The 19,472-nt window shown below is 42.2% G+C and overlaps 1 protein-coding gene across 1 annotated transcript in view; it reads left to right on the top strand.

Annotated features, from left to right (window-relative positions):
• Window positions 1-18,468, top strand: part of SFRP1 (secreted frizzled related protein 1) — a 63,980-nt gene extending 45,512 nt beyond the window's left edge. Inside the window, exon 3 of the mRNA XM_007935010.2 lies at window positions 18,146-18,468. Coding sequence (XP_007933201.1) covers window positions 18,146-18,468 — 323 coding nt within the window. The remainder of the gene's footprint in view (window positions 1-18,145) is intronic.
• Window positions 18,469-19,472: the final 1,004 nt, after the last annotated feature.

Raw genomic sequence — 19,472 nt, 5'->3', positions numbered from 1 at the left:
CCAGCCACTCCTTGGAAGGAAGGTTGGGCAATCTACTTCCATAGTGATCTTGCCTCGGAAATCCAAGGAGGGGTTGCTATGAGTTGGATCCAACTTGACGGCAACGGGTTTTTAGTATCTATGTAAGATTATCTTCAGCTAAATCTATCCTTGGCCTAAGGTACATTCCTGTTCACTGACCCCCACCTGATCTTCTCAGTTGTCTATGCATTTTTCTGTAGCCTAGTGTTTGGTGTTAGTGGTAATGCTGTATTGTGCATGCACTAGTATTTGTCTCTGGTGTCTGTATCCTATGTGCATGTTTCAGTGTCCTTCCTTTCCCCATTGTTATCATGCTGGTCACAGACACTTTCCATACCATCCTTCCCCTTACCCAAATCAACATGTGACCCCCAACTAGTCTGAAATTTTCCCTCCCCTTCCCTGCCATTGCTGGTAACCTACAAAGTAAATTCCAGGGGCTTGTCTCTTGTTAGGGTGGCTGAATAACCTGGTTTGCCCTGGTCAGTCCCAGTTTGTTTCTGTTGTCCTGGCATAATAATTGATTACCCTCATTGACTCTCAAAAGTGTTCTGCTTTTGAAGATAAATTATGTGGTCAGCTTGTGCTTCCTTTCAAATCCACCCCACATCCCACACCCAATACCAATGCTGTTCTGTGGTTACCTCCCTGAGAAACTTCATGGTGTGCAAGGAATTTAAATTGTTTGGATGGGAGATACTGGTCACACATACACAGGATTAATGATGTTTAATTTGGTGCTTCCTGGGATTTCTGTGAAGACCTGCTTCCCCTCCTGAGGCAGCCAAAGCAAAACCAAACTCACTGCCATTGAGTTGATCCCAAATCATAGTGACCCCCATTGGCTTTCCAAGGCTGTAAGTCTTTATGGAAATAGATTGTCATCTTTCTTCCACAGAGTGGCTGGTAGGTTTGAACCACCAACCTTCTGGTTAGCAGTCAAATGCTTTAACCACTATACCACCAGAGCTCCTCCTGGAGCATTAGATTCTCTTAAAAGAAAACAGAAATTAGTATCCCCAAAACCTGTTAATCAGTTAGAAGAGGGTTTTTTTTTTGTTTTTTTTTTAAATATAATGTTGTTTTCTGATAAAAGTTTACACAGCATATTAAATTCCAATTTAACAATTACTACATAAATTGTTCCTTGACATTGGTTATGTTTTTTACAATGTGTCAGTGTTCTCATTAATTCTGTTCTAGATGTTCCATTGCCAGGAATCTCATTTCCCTGTCCCCTTCTGTCTTTGCTTTAGAGTAATTGTTGATCCTTTGGTGTCATAGATGATTTTTAAAGGTATGTGGTACTCAGGGTGATACTTTTTTTCTTTTTTTTTAATGAGTCAGTCTGTTATTTAGTTAAAAGGTGACCTTGGCGGATAATTTCAGTTCAAGGTTTAAAGTGTATCTCAGGGAGACAGTCTTGGTGAGTCCTTTAGTCTCAAGTGGTCCATTAAGTCTGGACTTTTTAAGAATGTGAGTTCTGTTCCACATTTTTCTCCCATTCTGTCAGAATCCATGTATTTTAGCGCTGATCAGAGTGGCTGGTAGTGGTAGCTGAGCACCATCTAGTTTTTCTCTTCTTAGGTTAGATGAGGTTGTGGTTTATGTAGATTGTTAGCACTGTAGAACAGTTTCTTTGAATTTTTGGTTTCCTTCTCTTTAGCTCCAGATGAGTAGAGACTGATAGTTGTTGAACTCCAGGTTTAAAACATCTCATTTTCCTCAAATCTTTTCCTCAAATAGCTGTCTTTTTTGGAGAACTTTGTTTTTCTCATTATAAAATATATTGTTAGTTGTTACTAGTTGCTGCTGAGTGAGTCAGCATGAACAAAATGAAATGTTGCCCGGTCCTTCACCATCTTCATGATCATAGGTATATTTGTGTCCATTGTTGGAGATACTGTGTCATCATATCTTCCAACTTAGGGGACTCTCATTGTCCAGCATTATATTGGACGATATGCTCTTGTGATCTATAGAGTTTTCATTGGCTACTTTTCAGAAGTAGCTCTCCAGGTCCTTCTTCCTCATTTGTCTTAGTCTGGCAACTCTGCTGAAATCTGTTTATCATAGGTGACCCTGCTACTATTTGAAATCCATTAGCATAGCTCCCAGCATCACAGCAACAAGCAATCTACCACAGTATGACAAAGTGATGAGGGTGGGGGGTAAAATACACACTCATTGTATACAATTTTGAAAATAGAAGTGTAATTAAGAGATTAGAAACCAGCCAGACACTCACCACTCAGAGACAGCCACCATTTTCAAACTTCATGTATTTCTTCCCTTCTCTGCATCATTGATAACCCTAGTTTTGCTTAATGATTTTCTTTCCACTTAACATTATGTTGTAAGCATTTTTGTTCCCTAAATTATTTTGCAGTTTTCCTCACCCTAGGCCTTTGAAATAGCAGTGAAACATTGTCTGATGAAGTACTGGAAGATGAGCCCCTCAGATTGGAAGAACTCAAAATACGACTGGGCTTAGAGCTGCTTCCTCAAAGTAGAGTTGAACTTAATGCTATGGAGTAAAGCTTTCAGGACCTTGTATGCTTATGTGGCATGACTCAAAATGGGAAGAAACAGTTTGAAGCATGGTGGATTAACATTGTGGTGGCAATATGGGCACAAGCATAGTAAGGGTTGTGAGGATGGCACAGGACTGGGCAGTGTTTTGTTCCATTGTACATAGGGGTCGCTATGAGTTGGAACCAACTCTGTGGCACCTGACAACATAACAGGCCTTTAAAAAGCAGATGATTTTACTTACTGTTGTTGACTCATCAAATTAATATCATGTTATTTGTAAATATTGGTATCATGAAAGGTTTTAAAAGGCACTTCTGTTAGTACTTCTTAGGAATGATACTTGGAATGAATTTGTTGGAGAATATTCTCTGCATTTTAAAGAGAAGAAACACTGGAAAACAGAACAGTGGTAACCTGTTCAGGCCTCCAGTGAGGCATCCTTGTTCACTTGGACCTTTATGAGCACTACCTGCAAATGCTACGAGGTGTTGAAGGGAGGCAGCCTTGCCCAGACTTCTCTCTCGACAGTTAGTCAACAGTTAGCTTTCCCTCCAGTATTATTTACATCTGAGCCAGATTCCCATGGTCAAAATCCCAGCTCTTCCATTGACTCTCAGTGGCACCTTAGACATGTTACTTGAACTTCACCATGTTTCCTTTTCCTCTTCTGGAAACTGGTTGTAATTACAGTATCTGCCTCATAGGGTCATTGGAGGATTCAGTGAATGAGTACAAGTGTCAAGACCAGTCCCAGGCCTGCAGCAAGTGGTTAGTCACTATAAGCCATTGTTATTATTACTATTACTGTTATTAAGGCTGAAACAGAGGTTTGTGCAAATAATTCCAGTCTCTCACTAATGAGGCTGTGAACTTCAGGGCAGTGACTGTGGTGTTTATATCTTCTTATTCCTTTGTGTATCTAAATGTGTAGCTAAGCTCTCTGAAGTGTTCAACGCTGTGTTAGCTGCCGAACAGACAAGAAGTAGGGGTGGTCTGCTCTCTGCAGGAGCTCAAAGTGGGGATGAGGGGTAGATAGGCATACTCACAGGTAATTATGGAAGGTTCTGCTGAGTCACAGAGGTGAAGGTAGGTCATGGACGGAGAGAGGTCTTTGTGGACTGATGTGGGATGAGAAGGCCTCAGGGAAAAGATGGGTGGGAAAAGCACACATTTTGTCTGGAGTGCACCTCCTGCCTTCAGGGGACTCAGACCAAGCAACTAAAAAAGGGAGAAGAACTGAGGTGTGTAACATGCAGTCCTCCACTGGCAGAGGAGTGGTGGCTGAGCATGAGATACATTGACTGGGAATTGAACACAGGTCTCCCACATAGGAGGTGGGAATTCTACCACTGAACCACCACTGCCCTCATCTTCACTATGTTGTGTGTTGTTAGATCTTCACTATAAGACATGGTAATATAAGCAAAATTCTCTGGCAATGTGAGTAGTTGAGGTCAGGACTTATGATCTGAGATGTGGAATATTTTTCCTTAAATGGTCAGGGCTTCTGCCTTAGATTTTGAAGACAAAGAAAAGAATATGGAGATTTAGAAAGCTTGCAATACCGGAATGGAAATTGAGATGAACTCGTCTAACGTGTTCATTTTGCAAATGGCAACACTAAAGCCCAGAGAAGTAAAGTGATTTACCCAAAAAGCAAGTGGTGGAATCTGAACCTAAAGTTAGGGTCTGCTAACTCTGGTAGCATAGGAGCTCTGGTAGCATAGTGGCTAAGGCACTTGACTGCTAACCAGAAGGCTGGCGGTTCAAACCCACCAGCCACTCCTCGGAAGAAAGGTTGGGCAATCTACTTCCGTAGTGATACTGCCTCGGAAACCCAAAGAGGGGTCGCTATGAGTCAGGGCCGACTCGATGGCAAACAACAACAACAACAACAACTCTGGTAGCATAGTGCCTAAGGCACTTGATTGCTAACCAGAAGGCTGGCAGTTCAAACCCACCAGCCACTCCTCGGAAGAAAGGTTGGGCAATCTACTTCCGTAGTGATACTGCCTCGGCAACCCAAGGAGGGGTCGCTATGAGTCGGATCCGACTCGATGGCACATAACAACAAAAACAACAACAACAACTCTGGTTTCAGGGTCCTTTCCTCTGAAATGTGCTGCCCATTGCTCTCAAAACCTTTGTTTATCTGACATTGCAGTCACCCATAGTTGTGGAATGGGGACACCATAGACTGCAGTGATTCTGTAAATTCAACTGGGTCTTAGACATGTCCATACTGCTCTTACTGCCTTCACCCTGAGCCTCAGTGAGTTTAGATTGCTGCTTTGGTCCTGCAGAAAGTTTAAACCTTCATCTAAGAAAAATTCCTCTAAATGTGCCACATGAAAAGCCAAAGCAACAAATCAAACATCCCAACCTATCCCAACTTCAGACTCTTTATATCTGTGGTTCTCAAGTGTGGTCCCCAGAGCAGTAGCATCGGTATCACTTGGGAATCCTGTGAGAAAGGCAAGTTTCTGGGCCTTATCCTATTCCTACTGAATCAGAAACTCTGGAGGTGAGGCTCTGCAATCTGTGCTTTTAAGGAGTCCTCCAGGTGATGCTGATGTCACTGAAGATTAAGAATCGCTGTCAGAGCGATTTCTCAGAGCCTGGGAGAGCTCATGACCTTTCCATTCCATTGGTTCTGAAAACCACTCCTCTGCTTACATCTCTTTCCTTCCAGGATACCATCCCACAGTCTGCCTTGCCATTTGGGTGAACACTGTGGGGTGGGATGGGGTGGAATGGAAAATCAGTGACCCCACTGCAGGAAAGGCTGTTTGCTTTGGCAGGTTTGCCTGGATATGGAGCCAAGATTCAGTCAGTCCTGATGATTGACTTTATTTAAGTGATTCTCCTATTCTCTGCCTCCTGCTTGGGGGGTAAGGGTGGGAGTGGTTAAGGTGTTTACTGGAAAGGAGAGGGACCAAAGTATTCTTTGTCTCACTCTAATGCCCATGCCCCTGCTACCAGGCCGTCAATGCACATGTCTTCCCAAATAAAACCAAACTAGGCAGTTCTTTGCTGAGTGGGATTTTCATTTTGTACCATTAGCTTAAGTCAGTGGAGATTTAACACAATCAAGCAATTAGACAGTGGGATTCTGGATGGCTGGCATCAGTGCTGGTGTGTGTGTGTTTGTGTGTGCATGTGCACGTACGTGTGTGTTAGGAGAGGCAATAAAATTGCAAACCCTACTCTCCTGCCTGACCCACTCCCCATCTCCTCAAGGTGTCTGAGCTCCAGAAAACAGGACATCCTCAATTAAATAATTTGCCCCAAATGAGTCACTCAGGAGCATTTTCTACATCTGGTTTTTTTTTTTTTTTTTTGCAGATGGGAGAAAAAGAAAGCTGCTTTCAATCCTGGAATTTTTTTTTTTTTTTTTGTAATATATGCCCTTGTAGTCAGTAAATGCATGTAAGTATGCAGCATGTGGTTTGTGGTCAGGAGAGAGTCTGAGTTATTGTGACGAAGTGCAAGCCCCTTTCTTTGCTAAAGGAGTAAATGATTCCAAACACCAGCTCCTGCTGGGAACAGAGGAGTTTCTTAAGCTGCTGTTGGAGGGCTTTTGTCAGTCAGGCTCATTTGGGCCCTAATGCCTCAAAGGCGGCTCTCCACGGTGCCCACACCCTGAGTGTTGGAAGGAGGCTGCTGTTCTCACAGCCAAGGACCCTTACCCAGCACTGTTACCAAATCCCATTTTTACAGTTGGATTTGACAACTGGTGTGTTTCCCCTCAGGGTCGCTCACCCTAGAGATTTGTGAAACTGGAGCTGGGAAACAAAATTGAATCCTTTCTCTCATCATGGCTCTGAACCCACCCAGTGATGCTGTGAAAGAAAGGCCTGGTGATCTACTTCCATAATATTACAGCTAAGAAAACCCTATGGAGTGGTTTTATGTTGTAACACATGGGGTCGCCATGAATCTGAATTGACTCGGTGTAAACAGATTTGGTTTAATTTTTATGATCTTAGTAGACTTTTTCACCTAGTGGTTCCATGAAAGATGTGTGAGCCCCAAGGGCTGATGTACCACACCCAGGTATGCTGTCTGTGGGCCTTCTCTGATTGACAGGGCTGGTCACAGCCAGCTGGTAGCACACCTTTTTGTTGTAAGAGTATCATCTCTGTGACTAGCTTATCCCCTGCTCCTTAAATCTTCTATCGGAGAATGTTAGCCCTTTCTGAAAGGTTGGCTGTTTGAAACCACTTAACAGCTCTGTAGGAGAAAAACCTGGTGATTGTTGCTGTGAAGATTACAGCCTAGAAAACCCTCTGGGGCAGTTCCAGTCTGTTACATGCTGTTGCTATGAGTCAGAATGGACTCTGAGGCACCTAACAACAGCAGCCCTCTCTAAAATAGAAAGTAATGGAGAAAGAAACTGAGGAATCCAGGTGTGTGGCCCAATTTCTGCCCCAAAATGATTGTTTATCAGAACCTTTGGGAGAAAATGTGTTCAAAGTGCTTGCTCAGTTGTCTCTAGAATCTGCTGGGACCTCATTTACCCTCTTTTGTTCTCCTGCTCAGAAGAACTATGGAATAAAGCAGAAAGCTCTGAGTGGAGAGGCAAGGGGGCAGATTCTAGTCCTAACTACGAGCATCTCCAGCTGCATGATGGCTGGCAAGTCACTTAACCATTCAGAGCATCAGTCAAACTAGACTTAGTATTACTTCCAGCTGTAAATAATCCAAATTCTAACCCAATTAATTTTTTATCTGAAAAATGTTGGGAATGGACTAGATCTGTAGTAGCCCTCCAGTGTCCAAAAGAAAAGAAAAAATAAAAAGGAAAAGCAGTGAATTCTTATTCAAAAGTTTACAGTCCCTGCCTTTCTACCTCTAATTCTCTTGCCTCATTGTAAGCATTCTCAATTATTTTAGCTGTTCCTTGTGGTATTTGATGATATGGAGTAAATAAATAAAATGCTTATGTTTTGTTTTCTTGATTTATTTATTAAATTTTTTAGACATTATCTACTGATTTTCTCTTATGAAAGATGAAAATTTAGCTCTCATCCACTATCTCTCTATGTCCTTTCCCCATTCTCTCCAATATTGTTATGCCATGTTGTTGTTGTTGTTAAGTGCTGTCGAGTCGTTTCCGACTCATAGCGACCCCATGCACAGCAGAACGAAATGTTATGCCATACTTTTGGTTAAATTAATATTAAATGTTTAATTTAATATAGCTATGTAAATATTTGCAGCTGAGCCATGTAGTATACTACATTTTATGTTTCCTTTCTTGTACATCTCTTTTTCTACTTAATTTATTTTCCTAGCTTCTTACTTTTCTGTTACAAATTCAGTACCAGTCTAGACTGGTTGATCACCAGGCCTGCTACACAGCTGTTCTAGAATCAGTGTTTTAGGGCTTTGCCTTATCTTGTGTTGCATCTTTGATTTCCTGAATCTCTTCTTTCTTGTTTACTTATGCATTTTTGTGGAGAACATCATTGAGTAATTTCCTAAGAAAAAACAATATAGGATATATGGAGATACATATACTTTTGAATGTCTCAAGGTGTTGTCTGCTCTCATATACTGGTTGAAAGTTTGGCTCAATATCAAATTTGGGTATTTTAGAGGCATTGCTCCATTATCTTCCAGTTTCTAATGTTGCTGTTGATAAATTCAGTATCATGCTGATGTTTGATTCTTTTTAAAAGATATTCTTTGTTCCCTGGTGTCTCTAACTGTCATGATTCAGTGAGGTAGGCACTACTTAATCTGAGAATTCATGCTCTTTGTTTCTGGAATTTTCTGTATTCTTTCATATTTTCTCCCATTTGTTTGCTTGGTTTTCTTCTTCTAGAATGCCTTTTATTCTGATGTTGAAACTCCTGGACCGATCCTTTATCTTATTTTGTTTCTCATATTGTCCATCTCTGTCATTTTATTCAGATTTCCAGAAAATTTCTTCAACTTTACCTTAAAGTACTTGTCTTGAATTCTTTATTTCTGGTCATATACTTTAAATTTGCAAGCACCCTTTCATGTTCTTCAAACACTCCTTTTAATAATGTCCTATTCTTGGTTTATAAATACAGTATCTTCTCTGAGATTATCATCATGTTAAAAAGTTTTATTTCCCCTACATTCTCTCAGTTATCTCCAAGTTCTTTTTTCTGTTTTCCATGTTTTATCTCTTGTTCACTTTCAGAAGCCTTTCCTAAATGCCTGCCATCCTTGGCTGTTCATTTGGATTTAATAGTCCAAAACCAGACTCATTGCTGTGCAGTTGATTCCAACTAATAGCAACCTTATAGAACAGAATAGAGCTGCTCCTTGTTGTTGTTGATGTTGTTATGTGCCGTCGAGTCGGCCCTGACTCATAGCGACCCCTCCTTGGGTTTCCGAGGCAGTATCACTACGGAAGTAGGATTGCCCAACCTTCCTTCCAAGGAGTGGCTGGTGGGTTCGAACCGCCAGCCTTCTGGTTAGCAGTCAAGTGCTTTAGCCACTATGCTACCAGAGCTCCTGAGCTGCTCCTTAGAGTTCCCAAAGCTATATGGAAAAGTGTCTTTCCCCCACAGAGTGACTGGTGGGTCACTCTGCTGACCTTTCAGTTAGCAGGTTAGTGTTTAACCATAGGGCTCTAAAAGGCCAATCGGAAGCTCTTTGCTTATGCAGGAGTGGTGACTTGTTACACTTCATTTTAGTGATTGACTAGAAAGACCTGTAGGTGTTTGCTTCCAAGCCACTAGTCTATTTAAAGAGAAATCCTTCAATCCTCTGACTGGGGCATATGAATTTAACTACCAATGTTCTTAGAGCTAAAAGTCTCACTATTCACCCTGCAGACTTTCACTTAACCTACTGGTGTTAGTGTAGCAGCTGACACCCTATCCTTCTATGTGTGTAGTGTACCTGAGCCCACAGTCTGTCTAGCTCAAACTTAATGTGCTTGGAGAGGGCCAGTGACTAGCTTCATGGCCCAGGGAAGGGGATCTGAATGTTCTCATGCAGACTTATACCAATTCCTGTATTTAATGTAATCTGCGTAATGGAATTCAGAAGCACCCTGTGGCTCCAGTTCTTAAGCGTGTCTGGATTCTGCATTGTGGGTCAGCTTGCTACTGCTTATTGGGATCCCTATCTGGAAGCACCAAGGTTTGGGCTTTTCTGCCCTTCCTATCAAGCCAGGTTCCACCATCCATTTGCTTTCTATTATACAAAATGTCATGGATATATTCTTGATCCTTTACCATTTCCTTGCATGTTTATAACTTTTTAAAAAAACTATAATCTTAAACTGATTTCAAGAAAGAGTAGAAATGATTGTGTGTATTTAATCTAATATGTTTGGCTAGAACTGGCCAGTGGCAACTCTTCACAGAGTTTCTAGAACTTGGTGGTTGGCTGTAGAGTACATCTTTCTCTCACTGATTCTACTTTTTAGCTCTCTGGAATTCACCATTGCCCTTTCACACTCTGGCCTCCCAGAGCTCTAGAGGTCATCAGTTACACCTGATCACCAGATCAAAATCTATTTTCAGCCTTCATTCTTCTCTAATCTGCAGCATTTGGGGAGGATGAATGCTTTCTTCATTTGAAACACTTTCTCTTGTGATTTTTGTGACACTGGTCTACGTGGATTTCTATCTGCGCCTCTAATGATACTTGTTTTGGTAATTTTTTTTATTGTGATACAAATTTATATAACAAAACATTTGGCAGTTCAACAACTTTTACATCTGTTGCATCTATCATGTAGTGTGGCAATCACCACTATCCTTTTCTAATTTATCCTGCCATCATTACCAGAACCTCAGTGCCTTCTAGACAATGACTCCCTCTCTATCCCATGCCTGGTAACCATTAATAAGCTTTGGTCTCTATGTTGTTGTTGTTGTTGTGAGCCATTGAGCCAATGCCAACTCAAAGGGACCTTGAAGGACAGAGTGGAGCTGCTCTAGAGGGCTTTCTAGCCTGTAATCTATATGGGAACAGATTACCAGGTCTTTCTCTCACAGAGCTCCTGGTGGGTTCATACTGTGTGCTTAACTGTTGCATCACCAGGGCTTCTTAAGATTGAACTGTTGTTGTGTGTCATTGATTTGATTTTGACTCATAGTGACACTGTAGGAGAGAGTGGAACTGCCCCACAGGGTTTCCTAGGCAGAAATGTTTTCAAGAGCAGATTGCCAGGCCTATTCTTCTGTGAAGCTACTGGTAGGACTGCTGACCTTTTGGTTAACAGCCAAGCATATGGCCAATTTGTCACTCCAAAAACCAAACTCAATGCCTTCGAGTTGGTTCCAACTCATAAAAACCCCTCCTTGGGTTTCTGAGGTGGTATCTCTATGGAAGTAGATTGCCCAGTCTTCCTTCCAAGGAGTGGCTGGTGGGTTTGAACCACCAGCCTTCTGGTTAGCAGTCAAATTCCTTCAGCACTACACCACCAGAGGGCCTAATGTGTCACTTGTTGTCGTTGTTGTTGTTATGTGCCGTCGAGTCGGACCCAACTCATTGCAACCCCTCCTTGGGTTGCCAAGGCACTATCACTTTGGAAGTAGATTGCCCAGTGTCACTAGGGCTCCTTAAAACTCCACTGAAAATTAAAAAACAAATCCATTGCCACCAAATCAGTTATTAGTATAGCACTGGCTTTCCAAGGCTATATAAATCTTTACAGCAGCATACTGCCACATCTTTTTCTCTTGGAACAGCTGGTGGGTTTGAACTGCCATCTTTTCACTTAGCAGTGAAGCATTTAACCCTGTCACTGGGGCCCCTTTTGGTCTCTGTACATTTGCCTGTTTCACATAAGTGGGATCATACAAGATTTGTCCTTTTTGATGAGGTTTATACTAACACCTCTTCTACCTCTCACCCTAGGGATGATGTTCCAGGGAAGCACTCTTTCTCTTCTTTTCTCTCCAGTTTATCCCTCCACACCTTTCATTTGTTACCTGTATAATCAGATGACTCACACATCTGATCTCTCACTCATTTTCTCACTCTTGGACTGTTGCAAGACTGACACTTGATTGGCATTTGGCAAAGGTTGCGTTATATCCAAGCACCATGTCTAGGTGATTGGAAGAATGGAGGCACTGATAGTAGCAGGGAAGCAGGGAAGGGAGAGATGATTTTGAAGAAAGTGTGAGTTTGGAATGAATGTAATGAGATTCGTATTCTCACTTCAGGCTCAGAAATACAGCCAAGTCTCATGGGAGTCAATAAAAAAAAAATACAATCTGTGAACAGAAAATAGAGTTTGAGTGACTGAAAAGCGACTGAGTTTAAATCCACTGCCATTGAATCAATGTCAACTCATAGACCCTGTGGGACAGAGTAGAACTGCCCCATTGGGTTTCTAAGGCTTTAAATTTTTATGGAAATAGATTGCCTCATCTTCCTCCCACAGAACAGCTGGTGAGTTCGAACCACTGATCTTTTGCTTAGCAGCCGAATGTCTTAACCACTCTGCCACCTTACTTGAATGCAAGGGATTGTTATTTTAAAGATGGCAGAGACAGTCTCTATTGCATCTTCAAGTTTTGAGTTTTCAAAACTTCTGGGTCTCTGAATTCTCGCTAGTTCCGTGGGTGGCACAGATGGTTAAACACAGGACTACTAAACGAAAAGTTGACATTTTGAACCCACCTAGGGGTACTTCAGAAAAAAGGCCTGGTGATCTGCTTTCCAAAAAGCACAGCCATTGAAAACTCTGAAGCACAGTTCTGCTCTGAAACATGTGGGATCACTGAGTTGGAATCAACCTGATGGCAGCTGGACAGGGAATTCTTGCTAGCAGTGACCTACAGGAGAGAGTAATGTCCTACCCTTGGAGGATGTTCAGTTACTGCTCAAAAATGAAGATTTCTTTTAGTTAATGAATCTTATTTTATAGTTCATAGTCCAGCTGTTACAGGTAGCTGAGCTCAAGGGCCTGAGATGGTAGTGGTAACATTGTCCTCAGGATAAGAAGGACACATTGTGAGAGGAGAAGAACTAGCTCAGGCGGAGGATACATGCTAAAGATGAATGTTGCCAGCTGCCTCACATTGCCCAGCACGAGCCCTCTGTATGGAAACCTGCCAGGGTGGCAGTCAGACTGCACTCTGCACTTGACAGATGAAAAACTGTGACTAGGGGAGTTCCAAACTAGATTTTGTGGTCACACAGTTAGAACCCAGGACCAGTCCAACACACCAGCTGGCTCCCCTGCTGCTGCTTCTGGAAGCTTCTGCTCCCTGCCCACCACCACCATTTGCATTGCAAACTGTGAACACAGCCTGTGGGTGAGATCCCTTGGGTCCAGGCACTGCCAACATGGTGGGGAGGAGGACAGTTAGGGGTGGGAGTTGGGGGAAGTGGTGATCAATCCCAGGCTACTTCTGGGCTGCCATCACCCCTACCCCTACCCCAGCAGCCTCTGGATATGGCATGGTAGGGGTTTGCACACACATCCACAAGGAAATCAACCTCGGACAGCTAATCGCCTGTCCAAACATTGTTGGTAATCTGCATCCCTAAAATAAACCCTTGAGAGATAGAAAGATGTTAGTAATTTCTGGCCATATGTGCCTCCCCCTTCCCTACTCTCCCCACCTCAAAAAAGAAAGTGAGCCAAATGGCAAGAAATAAAGAGTCTAATGCATAACACATTTCCATCATTTGATTTCCCCTCTTTCCCCTTCCTGCTCCCCCTACCCATGTAAACTAAATTCCTTTACACGGTCATGGCAAAGGAACATTAATTTTTTTTTTTTTTTGAGTTATGATTAAAAACAACATAATCAAAAGAGTGAAATAGTTTCCACTGAAGCAATATCATTTTAAACTAAATCATGGGATAGTAGGAAAGAGTATAGATTTGGGGACTAGATAGGTGTGTATTCTAATTCTGATTCTGTCTCTTAGATTCTGATTCTGTCTCTTAGAAACTGTGGCCTTGTCCTGATAGTACTCAGCCTTGAGTCCTTTTTCTTGACTAGTAAAATAAGGATACTTTCTTAATATGGTTGCTGTGAGCATTAAATAAGGAGCCATATGTTGTTGTTGTGTGCTGTCAAGTTGATTCCTACTCATAGAGACCCTATATGACAGAATAGAATCACCCCATATGGTTTCCTAGGCTGTACTGTTTACCGGAGCAGATAGCCAGGTCTTTTCCCCCATGAAGCCACTGGTGGGTCCAGACTGACATCATTTTGGTTAGCAGCTGAGAGCTTAACCACAACACCACCCGGAGCCATTGAGAGTATCCCTATCCCAGAGCCCGGATGCAGTGAGTTTTCAGTAAATGATGGCTCTCTTCTGTGTAGAAAGTGCATGCATTAGTCTTTTCCTGGGACTGGAAGTAATTTGTCAGTCCTATACCAATACTAAGAAGCCCTGGTGGCACAGTGGTTAAGCACTTGGCTGCTAGCCGAAAGGTAGGTGGTTCGAACCCACCAGCTGTTCTGTGGGAGAAAGATGGGGCCATCTGCTTCCATAAAGATTCTCTTGGAAACCCTATGGGGCAGTTCTGCTCCATCCTACAAGGGGTTGCTATGAGTCAGAGTTGACCTCACGGCAATAGGATTTTGTTTTTTTCCCCTCAGCAGTGCTTGGTACCTAGCCTTAGGTGTTGGACTTAGCCTGGAACTTACCTAAGCACCTGGGGTCACTTCTTAAGGAGCTTGTGAAAGGAGTAGACTCACTCTGACTCCCTTGCCCTCATGCAGTGCTCTTTATGCTCTTTCTTTGAAAATGATTTCTTTCAGCCCCTTTGGCTCTGTTTTTGTAGAGGGGTAATAGATACTTGACTTTGCTTAGGCCTGGGCAGTGAGTCTTCTCTTGCTGATCCCTCACTCAGTCCCACCAAGAACTTTTCTTGTTCAGTGAACCACAGTCTAGAACAGGTGACATCTCCTAATTAAGTGAACTACCAAGTACAGGGTCTGTAAGCCCACTGAAGCCGAACAGGTGTGGGCCTGTTTGGGAATGTCTGGGGTCAGGCTTTGCAGGAGTAGTCTCTGCACTTTCTGCTCACTGCACTCCAGCTTTGTCCACAATGGGGATGGGAGTCAAGCATAATCAGAACCACTGGCAATAGCTGCTTTGGGGTGGGGTAAGAGCCTTCTCTGGGGAGGACACTGAACTGGCTCATCACTGCCTGTCTGGAGGATACTTTAGCTCTAAAGTCAGGGTGTCACTGGGTTTACTTTTGCCCTGGAGAAAACTCACAGGAAAGATGCATAGAAGAAACGAACTTACTGGGGAGCTAAACTTAACTTACTTGTATGTGGGAAGCCTGTACTTGCTCCACTTCTCAAGGGGTACTATATGCCTGGGGTATTACATGCACCTTAAGTAAGAGTCTCTGGGTGATATAAATGGTTTACACACTTGGCTGCTAACCAAAAGGTTAGGGGTTCCAGTCTATGCAGAGGTGCCTTAGAAAAAAAGGCCTGGCCATCTGCTTCTGAAAAACCAGCCTTTGAAAACCCCATAAGAACTCAGTTCTACAGTGACACGAAGGGGGCTGCTGTGAGTCATACTCAGCGCCACAGCACCTGGTGAGTTAAATAGGCGTAAGAATCTGAAACTCTTTTCATAAGAAAAAGAAAGCAGTGGGAGAGTGTTTAATTTATTGGTTTGACATATTCATTAAAGATTTCTTCCCAGGTTTTTTTTTCTCCTCTTTCTTGGATTAGCTGAAGGTATGTTTTTCTCATCAACTAAATATTAAATAATAAAGCCTCCACAAATGCAATTTTCCTTTGCCAGAGAAGTCTCCTTTCAACCAGCCTTTTACCATTTCAAGTGAAGTCATTTTGAAATGTAGGTGAAACTGGGAAGGGGTTCTAAACTCCTCCCTCTCATTTTTGGTCCACTTAATCAATATTCTAAGTTTGGAGTTCATGATGAAGAATTTTGGAATGACAGACTCCAAAAGTGCACTTTCAGACATGGTCCAAGTTTAGTATTCGTGATTTTGGGTAAATAACCTTTTAAATCCCAGTTTTCTCATCTGTTAGATGGGAAAAATAATCGGGTCTTCCTCATGGAGTTCAGATTAAATGAGAAAATGCACGTAAAATAGTTAGCACACTTTCTGACAGGCCATATGCTTTATCATTTTGGAAAAACAAATCAGTTGCTGTCAAGTTGATTCCGAGTCATGGTGACCCCATGTGTGTTCAGAGCAGTACTGTGCTCCATAGGATTCTCCCCCACCCCCAAGCCCTGCTAAACACCAGAATTTAATTTTAAAATTTACTTTTAGGATATGACATAAAATACAGAAATGACTTAGAAAACTAGATTTAATTAACAAATACTTACTGATCACCCACTATGTGTAAGGTACTTTATTAAACTTCATGTTGATTGATTATAATTTGGGAGAAAGTTTACAGAGCAAATTGGTTTCCATTCAATAGTTCATATACATTTTAAGGCACTTGACTGCTAACCAGAAGGCTGGTGGTTCAAATCCACCAGCCACTTCTCGGAAGGAAGGTTGGGCAATCTACTTCCGTAGTGATACTGCTTTGGAAACCCAAGGAGGGGTCGCTATGAGTTGGGGCTGACTTGACGGCACATAACAACAACAACAATCCTCACAATGTAACAGCACTTTTCCCCCTTCCTCCCTGTGTTTACCATTTCCCTTTGTCCTTCTTTCCTGCTTCTTAGTTTTGTTGTTGTTATTTGCCATTGAGTTGGACCTGACTCATTGTTCACCTTATAGGCATGTCTATCAAGTTGAGCTACATATAAGGGTGAGTTCAGTTCCAGCTTTGAAGGGTGTCTACGGGCCATAGTCTCAGGGGTTTCCCTGGTCTCTATCAGACCAGTAAGCCTGTTCTTTTTTATGATTTTGAGTTTTGTTACACATTTTTGTCCCACTCTATCCAGGACCTCCTGTAGTAATTTCAGCATGGGTGTCAGTGGTAGCTGGGCACTATCTAGTTTTTTTGGCTTCAGGGTCATGGAGGCTGGGGTTCACTTGGTCCATTAGCCCTTTGGACTCATTCTTTCCTTGTGTCTTTGGTTTTCTTCACATATGACTAGTTTTTCTTAAGTAGATCACAGGTCTTTCTTCAGAGGGACCTTTGAATAGAGTTGAACCAACAACCTTTCTGCTAGCAGCCAAGAGCATTAACCATTTGCTCCACCCAGGTACCTTATAATTGTTAGCTATTGTTACTTACTTCAGCTTCAGGACTTTCCCTCATGCAATATGTGTGGAAGTCTTGAGTTATTAAAAGAGAAGGCTTAGTAATTTTAAATTCAAGAGGATTCAGAAGAAATATAAATTATTTGGTGACTATCATCTAAGAAATAAATCTCTCACCTCCTTTGGAAATATCTGTACTGGCCAATCTTAAAGGAAAATTGTCAAAAAGGGCCTCCTTGCCAGAGATATTATTAGTGACATCATGTGTTTAGTGCTTTTCCAGCTGACAACATGCCTTCACATTAATTTATCTTCATCCAATAGATTTTGTATATTCATCATGAAAATATTTGGTCCACAGGTTAAAAATAATGTTAATTCAGAGTTTGTAGAGACAGAAGAAGAAAGCAGAGTTAGTGGATGAGCTGGTTTTTCTCTTTTGTCTGGGAGTTTGCTTAGGAACAAAGGCAGCCCATGTACCATATTAGATTTGTGGCAGAGATCAGCACTGTGATTTAGCTATGAGGACTTAACCAGGACTTGCTCTGATCTCTCAGGAAGTCGAAGTAGAGTCTGACTATATGAAAGTCTACTTGCTGGGTTGACAGAACATTATGATCCCTGCTGTTAAAAGAACTGCATTAGAGATGCGATCTTACGGCTCTTCATTGCTTTGAGGTTGAAATTGGATTTAGTGTTTGATGAACCCAGATGTGACAATTTGAAGTCCTCTCTAATTTTCTATAGGAGCTCTGGTAGCATAGTGCCTAAGGCACTTGACTGCTCACCAGAAAGCTGGCAGTTCAAACCCACCAACCACTCCTCAGAAGGAAGGTTGGGCAATCCTACTTCCGTAGTGATACTGCCTCGGAAACCCAAGGAGGGGTCGCTATGAGTCGGGGCCAAGGAGAGGTCGCTATGAGTCAGGGCCGACTCGACGGCAAACAACAACAACAACACAACTAATTTTCTATCCCAAGGGTGCACAAATAGACTCTGTGTGTGTTGTTTTCAAACTAATAACTTCGTCTTAAAAAAAAAATCAGGATAATTCAAAAAGAAAAAAATTTGAACTCTGAGATCTATAGCATTAGATTGTATGAATTATGTTGGATTATTTGATTCCCTTCTTTTAAAGCATTGTATAATATTCTGAGCCACTGAAGTTTAAAAAGAGGAAATATGATTCAATTTTGAAAATTTATTTGAGAATCTAATGGAAGTATTGTATTACCATTAGACGCGCAAACCAAGGGGGCAAAAGCATTAGCATAAAGAGTAATTGAGGCTAGGATTTTTATTTATAAGACTGCCTCCTTCTTTTACTTGCTGTTTGCCTTTCGTTTTTACCTTTGTTTACAGCCATAAGTTTAGGTTGTGTTTGAAATGAAAAACTGTGGTCTAAAATGCTTCCTTTCTTCTCTCCTTCTGTTCTCCCTGCCCTATCATTTCTAGCCCTAAGGATGAAAATAAAAGAAGTGAAAAAAGAAAATGGTGATAAAAAGATCATCCCCAAAAAGAAGAAGCCCTTGAAGCTGGGGCCCATCAAGAAGAAGGAACTGAAGAAGCTTGTCTTGTACCTGAAGAATGGGGCCGATTGCCCCTGCCACCAGCTAGACAACCTGAGCCACCATTTTCTCATCATGGGGCGGAAAGTGAAGAGCCAGTATTTGCTGACAGCAATCCATAAGTGGGACAAGAAAAACAAGGAATTCAAAAACTTCATGAAGAAAATGAAAAATCACGAATGTCCGACTTTTCAGTCGGTCTTTAAGTGATCCTCCTGGGGGTAGTCTGGGGAGGGAGCTGGTGGGTTGGGGCTAGGGGTGTGAGAAGAGTGGGACAGCCCTGGACCCATGGCGGTTCACACGCATTGCTCCTTCCCCTGGTAGTGGACATTGTAACCCAGTTGGCTTTGTTCTTGCAGCATTCCCACCCCCTTCCTCCATAGCATGCTCCAGATCCCTGTATAGCCAATATTTAAAGCTGCACATTAAGGTAAGGAAAGGACCATTTAGATTAGGAAGCCAATTTTTAAGAGCTACAGTGTGAAACGGCATGTCACTGTGCAAAAGGAAGTGTAAAGCCATTTCAACCAGAGACACAGCCACTAAAAAGAAAATATTTGCCAGTAGGAAGAAGAGGTTGGGCAGAGTAGTGACAGACATCCACAAACACCAAGTTCTGCAACTTTCCTTGTGTTGTTACAGATTGCTTGTGGATCTGTCGGCTAATCTCTAGCTTTGGGACTAGCAAATGCTAACTATTGATAAACCACCTTGCTTTCAGAGTCCTGTCTCTTCCTGCCTATTTTAGACAGAAACAGATACACACCACACTTAGAATTTAAGGTCAGTTCCAGAGAATAATAGGTGCAAGGAAGAAAGGCTCAAGGAGAGCATATAATAGTGAAAACAAAAGGAGGAGGGGGTAGGTCATTGGCTGCTCTTCCTTCAGTCTTTCCAAGTGATATGAATCAGCCATTCTCAGATGCCGTGTTAAGTAGCAGTTAACATCAGCTTTAGTGCATGCGCTTACCTCTAGACATGTGGAGGGGTGGCACGTGCCTGCCTTTGTGCAAAGAGAAAGAAAATACAGTGGGTACCAAACCCATGGCATAAGAGAGAGGATGATTCTCAGACTAAGAAGGCAATGGTTAGTGGTTTTCAAAAATGTCTTTTCAGAGAAAAAGAGAAGAAAATGTTTTAGAACAGCCCAGTAAATTGTTGATCAGGGTAATGGGGTGAAGAGCTTGGTGTTCTAATATCATCTGTTTGTTCAC

The sequence above is a fragment of the Orycteropus afer genome, unplaced genomic scaffold (genome assembly GCF_000298275.1).
Source record: "Orycteropus afer afer isolate SDZICR_OR568_19922 unplaced genomic scaffold, OryAfe1.0 scaffold00024, whole genome shotgun sequence".
Taxonomy (NCBI): Eukaryota; Metazoa; Chordata; class Mammalia; order Tubulidentata; family Orycteropodidae; genus Orycteropus; species Orycteropus afer.
Note: the sequence above shows the minus strand (reverse complement) of the source record. Positions and strands in the feature narration are given on the sequence as shown.